The following is a 6,000-nucleotide window of genomic DNA, read 5'->3' on the forward strand; positions in this document are numbered from 1 at the left end:
GGGTTGGGTTATCGCTCTTGTCACCCCCTCCCATCCTGACCTGCCAGTTTGCTTGCTCGGATAAAAATCTGGTATGGATTTTGGGGGAGGGCCCCACACCATTTGTTTTTTTAATTTTGACGCGGGGTTCCCCTTGACCACTTCAATACACTGTGTTATATATACTACACTACCTGCACTGACTGAATATCTAGACTACACTAAATGCAGAGTGTGTGTGTGTGTGTGTGTGTGTGTGTATATATATATATATATATATATATATTAAATATACTTCCTGCACGCCACTAACTAACCTGCCTGCTTAATCTAGCTCAATCTAGCTCTGTCCACACACTATACACGGCCACTATGTACGCAGCCTTATATAGTGTGGGGCGTGTACTTAGTCCCCCTGAGTCATGATTAGCCAAAGGCACCCTGCCTTTGGCCAATTATGGCTCTCGCAGGTCAGGTGCATGCTTTGGCCAATCATCAGATGTCAATGTACTGCGATCTCGCAGTGCATTATGGGGCGTTCCTCGGTGCTCGAACCTCCCGCAAAAAATTTCATATGTTCGGTTAGTTTGCAAGCAAACACCCAATGTTTGAGTCAAACTTACGTTTTTTTACATTTTAGAATGGGGTTCCTTCGAGACTGCCCATCATTTTAAAGGGTGCCTTGACTGAACAAAGGTTGAGAAACACTTGTGTATGTTACAAGAAAAAAAAATGCCCTGCACTGCTAAAGTGTTAGGGTTTGGCTTGAAGAAAATGTGGCAACCCTAGTGACAGTGTGCTGCGTGAGGGCTTAATTTTCAGGTAAGTCTGTCAAAATGCGCTAGCATGCAATACATACTAGCACATTATGACTTAAAGTGCCCTGGAGCCAGATTTTCTTTTTTTTTTTGGATATGGTTTACTAGTGCTTTCAATTAAATTGTAATGCCTTAATTTACCTCCAGTCTATCAGCCTCCAGTGATTGTCTTTTTGCTTTTCCTTATATTCCTGTATACACCGCTCCTAAATCCCCCCTGCCCATTGAAATCAATGGGCAGCGCCTGCAAAGCAACCCGCAGCGGCACTTTGCGGGTGCTTTTAACCCTTTTTGGACCGCTAGTGGGGGTTGAAAGTGCCCCACTTGTGGCTGAAATGCGTTGCTAAAATGACAGTAAAGTGCCGCTTAAAAAAAGCGTTGCTTTACCGCCGACACTCCCAAAACCCCAATGTGAAAGTGCGCTTATAGTTTCTTTACAGGCTGTCAGCTGACACTAATTCCCTTTGTTCACTCTCGATTCACAGAAACTGATGGTGGAGATGAACTGTAAGGACCCCAAGGATGAAGCTGCATTAGATGAAGAACATGCTCGCATGTGAGATTTATCTTTCTACTTACTGGTCAGAAGAGACTTATCATTAAAGTGATACTAAAGTCTCATTTTTTTTTTCTTTAAAGGAGTTGTAAAGGGAGAAGGTTTTTTATCTTAATGCATTCTGTGTGTAGCAGCCCCCCCCTAATTACTTACCTGAGCCCCATCTCTCTCCAGCGATGTCCGCGATTGTCTAAGCTGTCCAGGACACTCCTCCTGATTGGCTGAGACACAACAGCAGCGCCACTGACTCCCGCTGCTGTCAATCAAAGTCAGTCAGCCAATCAGGGGAGAGAGGGGGCGGGCCGGGTCGGGGCTCTGTGCCTGAATGGATATACGGAGCTGTGACTCGACTCTCCACAGAGGGGGCACTCCAGAGGAGGGAGCGGCCAGGAGAAGCAAAGAGGGACCCGAGAAGAGGAGGGTCCGGGCTGCTGTGTGCAAAACCAACTGCACAGAGGAGGTAAGTATAACATGTTTGTTATTTAAAAAAAACAAGACTTTACATTCACTTTAAAAATAACAGACATGTTATACTTACCTCCTTTGTGCAGTTGGTTTTGCACAGAGCAGCCCAGATCCTCCTCTTCTCGTGTCCCTCGCCAGAGCTCCTGGCCTCTTCCTCCTGTTCAGTGTCCCCACAGCAATCAGCTTGCTCTAGGGGCACCTGAGCTGAGCCGCAACTCTGTGTGTCCATTCAGACACGGAGCCGCAGTTCAGCCAGGCCCTCTCTCTCCTGATTGGCCAACTGACTTTGAATGACAGCAGCGGGAGCCAATGGCGCCGCTGCTGTGTTTCAACCAGTCAGGAGGGAGAGTCCCAGACGGCCGAGACATTCGTGGATAGAGATGGGACTCAGGTAAGCATTAGGGGGGCCGAGGGGGGCTGCTGCACACAGATTTTTTTATGATAATGCATAACAAATTTGTAAACTGTAGCAGACTGGTACACACAAAGCACATTCAAAAAGTGCAGTGCCGCCTCCATAGGGTGCAAAGGGCATGGACACAAAGAAGGCAGGTACAATATCCTTGAGCATGGAAAAATATGCTTCTACCTTCGGCAGGAATGAGGGGGGATGACAGAGAACCCCTGTGCCACTGCGCACAACCCAGTAGGGGAACTTACAGGACAAGGCAGCTAGCTCCAACACTCAGAGCGCCAATGTGAAAGCAATCAAGAAGGTGACCTTCTGGGAGGGTGAGCAAAATGAGCATCACTAATATTTTGAAACTGAGGTTTTTGAAGGACTGAAAGAGACAAGTTTTTGTCCTAAGATGCCCTTGGACAAAGGTTTCAAATCCTAGAGTGAGAAGCTAAGTGACATGAAAAAAAAAATATGGAACCTGATCCGTGATGGTGCTTAAGGCAAATTTTTTGAGCAAACACCCTGTTGAAGAAAGTCCAAGCCACCAAGGAAGAAGGAGGATGGAGCTCTGCAGCCAAACACCACAAAATGAAGGGCTTCCAAGTGCTAAGATAAATCTTCCTAGAGGTAGACATACGGGCCTACAGTATGGTGGGCCCAGGCCTCCTGACCCAGCTTCTCTGATTGTCCAAGGACAGGGAAAACTTGTCCTACTTGGACAAAATTTCTACAGACTCCTGTATGTGGAACTATTTATACAGGACCACCCTAAAGGTAGAAATCATGAGACCCGGAATCCGTATGCAGGATCATGGAAAAAAAAAACCCTGAGGGGCAGCGGAAAGCTTTCAGAATGTAATCAGTTGAGCCACACTTGGATTCAAACGATGATCAGGCCCAGATGCTCCAGTCTACTGATCAAGGCCAGGGCCAGCTTCTTGAGATTCAGGACCAATCCAAAGTCCTGCAGAGGTGAGTAGCATGAGCGCCATGTTGTCCATCAGCAGCACATGAGTCCCAACTCAGGGAAGAGGATCATCCAGATAGCCATTCATGGCAATCCCCGTTGTTGCAGCAATGCCAGGACTAGAGCCAGTCGTCAGAAAAGATGAGGATTTAAAGGGAGGAGATATTTTTCTTCAGAAAGAAAGAAATGCCATTGTGTGGCCTGACAAACTCAGAACATGGGTTCTTCAGAAAGTAGTGAAATCCAAAGATCTGCGAACAAACAAAGGCTTTATCCCCCCTGGTAAACAGTTGGGGGCAAGCACTCACACCAAGGAGTGTTTGTCCACAGGCTTGGATGGCTTACAAGCCCAGGATTGCCTGCCACCTGGTGGAGCTTGGAAGTGTTAGGACCCTCTGCTCGAGGAGACTGACGTGCTTGTGGCGCAGCTCCTGCCACTGCTGGATCGTGGGAGAGAGTCATTCTATCCTCCCGTAAGGTCCCTAACAATCTCGACAAGGGGGGGGCACCAAGAGCTGCGCACCCTGTAATGGTAAACCGGCCTGGGAGGACTGAGTTGACTAGATCATAGACCAAACCTTGAAGTAAAAAAAAATGAGCGGAAACACCCCAGCCAAGACGAAAGCTAGAAGACAATGGGTCACATTCAAGATGCAGCACACACACCTGAGGCCCAGGACAGGTCGGTTTGTCATGATCATGGAGCTCAGGGGGATTGGTTCCTACCAGGCCTTGGCGTAAATGTAGAGCTACCAGGTGATCATCAGTGAAAACAATGTGCATGGTCAAAAGGACCGAAACGGCGACCTACACCAGAGGGCGGGCTCCCTGTCAGCTAGACTAATAAGGGCGGGGGGGACCCCAGAAGAAGAGTATTAAGGCTGCTCTGTGGAAAAAACATTGCATGGAGCAGGTGAGTATAACATGTTTATTTTATTTTTTTAAAGCTTGATGTTTAGAATCACTTTGAACAAGGAAATGCTTAGGCATTTGGCTTATGGTAGAAGCACAGGAGGGAACTTGGATCAGGATTTTCTTCAGGAAATATTTCAGCCCTTTCATTGCTTTTAATTTTTCCACCACATCAGGACTGTAAAGATAAAGAGTATTTGTGAGATTTCCATTCACATAAACTGTTATGTGCTTCAACCCAGTCCCCTTCAACTTCATTTTGGCTTTTGAAGTTGCCCATTATATGGAGGCTAAGTTTACACAGTCAATAGGATTACGCCACAACTGTGTGCCAAAAAAAGATAACAGGCATTCAGGAGGCTGCAGTAGTGACTACTGAATTCCTTGAAACCATCTCCAAGCCGCCTTTGAAAAAACACTCCACCACAAAAGGCTTTTCAGAAAGATGTTACAGCCTGCCGCCCATGTGGAAAAGGCCTTAGTGGCCACAGGAAGTCTGGCAATATCATGTCCATGCAAGCATTGGTCACAAGTTGGTTAATAGAATGCCCTGGATTTCAGGCAGAGCGGTCAGGGCTGGCTTAGCCCTTCCTTTTCTGGGCTGGCTGCTCAGCTGTTGGCTAATTGCCAGCTCTCATCTATCTCCACAGTTACCAGCTGTCCAGCTCACTTCACCTCTGCCTTCGCCTTGGTCACATCACAAGAAACCATCTCCTGCGGTTCTGTTTAAAGACTGGCTTACTGACATCCATTCTAGCTCCTTATCCTGCTTGCTGTTGCTCTACTTGGATCCCTGACTTCTGGCCTGGCTGATTACTCGATCTGGTTATTGAACTCTGGCCTGGCTGACTACTCGATCCGGTTACTGGACTCTGGCTATGCTTTGACTACGCATTTTCTATTTACCTTTTTTATTTTATTTAATAAACAAGTGTGATTTCATTGTACTTCTGTCTCGGTCTGATTCATGGTTTCTGACGAGCATGCTGGCTCTCATAGGGCAATAGCTTGCCTACGTTAAAAAAAAAAAACGGTGTGTATTGAATTGTTTTATATCATTTTTTTTTCTTTAGACGTCAACTTATTGAACAAAGAGAATGTGCAGATTCTTCTAAAAAAGGATGAGGCGAGCACTGAATGATATAACAAATCCTTTTACCGATGGGGCTTACAGACTCTACTGCAGTCATATGGATACACATTTTAAGAGGAAACTCCTCCCACCCATCCTTCTCTCTCCTCCTTTTTATTTCTAGAGATTGTCACTTTGCGTAAAAGGAGGAGTAAACTCCCTTAGTTGTTTTGTACCTACAGGTAAGCCTATAATAATGCTTAGCTGTAGGTACAGTTAATATCTCTTAAACGTGCACCGTTAGGAGATATTTACATGTGAAGCAGCCGGTGATGTCTTCAATTCAACCGGCTTTTTATTGGTACATTCAATAAAGTATACAGTAAAAACATTATCACAGTAAACGTCAGTAAAGGTAGCAATAATTACATCATAAGGCATAGAAGAAGAAGACATCCCATGTAGAGAGGAGATTGCATTTAGAAATAATAGGGGGTATACAGTACAGAGTAATACGACAGAAAATATAGAAACATGGCTTGCATGGTACAGCAAATATTCATCCTTCTCATGGTTCCCACTCCACTGAGAGTGATATTAGGAACTCGACAATTCGTATATAAAAAAACAAGTATATGGAGGGGGCTTCATTGTGTAGTCTCTGGGGCTTGTAACCACTTATCCCAAATTTTACCATATTTGGAAGGACAACCTCTATGTAGATAAATTTAGTTTTTTGTATTTTAGACCATTATTTACTTCCATTAGCCACATTTTAAACTCAAGTGGGGTATTAGGGGATTTAGGAATATCTTGATGAATTTGTTGATG

General features: G+C 45.3%; 1 protein-coding gene across 1 annotated transcript in view; it reads left to right on the forward strand.

The window, feature by feature from the left end:
* VPS26B (VPS26 retromer complex component B) overlaps positions 1-1,357 on the forward strand; it is a 100,404-nt gene extending 99,047 nt beyond the window's left edge. The window contains exon 8 of the mRNA XM_077455922.1: positions 1,283-1,357. Within this exon, the coding sequence (XP_077312048.1) occupies positions 1,283-1,357 (75 nt within the window). The remainder of the gene's footprint in view (positions 1-1,282) is intronic.
* Positions 1,358-6,000: the final 4,643 nt, after the last annotated feature.

The sequence above is a fragment of the Lithobates pipiens genome, unplaced genomic scaffold (assembly GCF_037356315.1).
Source record: "Lithobates pipiens isolate NorthernLeopardFrog02 unplaced genomic scaffold, aLitPip1_a1.2 Scaffold_27, whole genome shotgun sequence".
Classification (NCBI taxonomy): domain Eukaryota; kingdom Metazoa; phylum Chordata; class Amphibia; order Anura; family Ranidae; genus Lithobates; species Lithobates pipiens.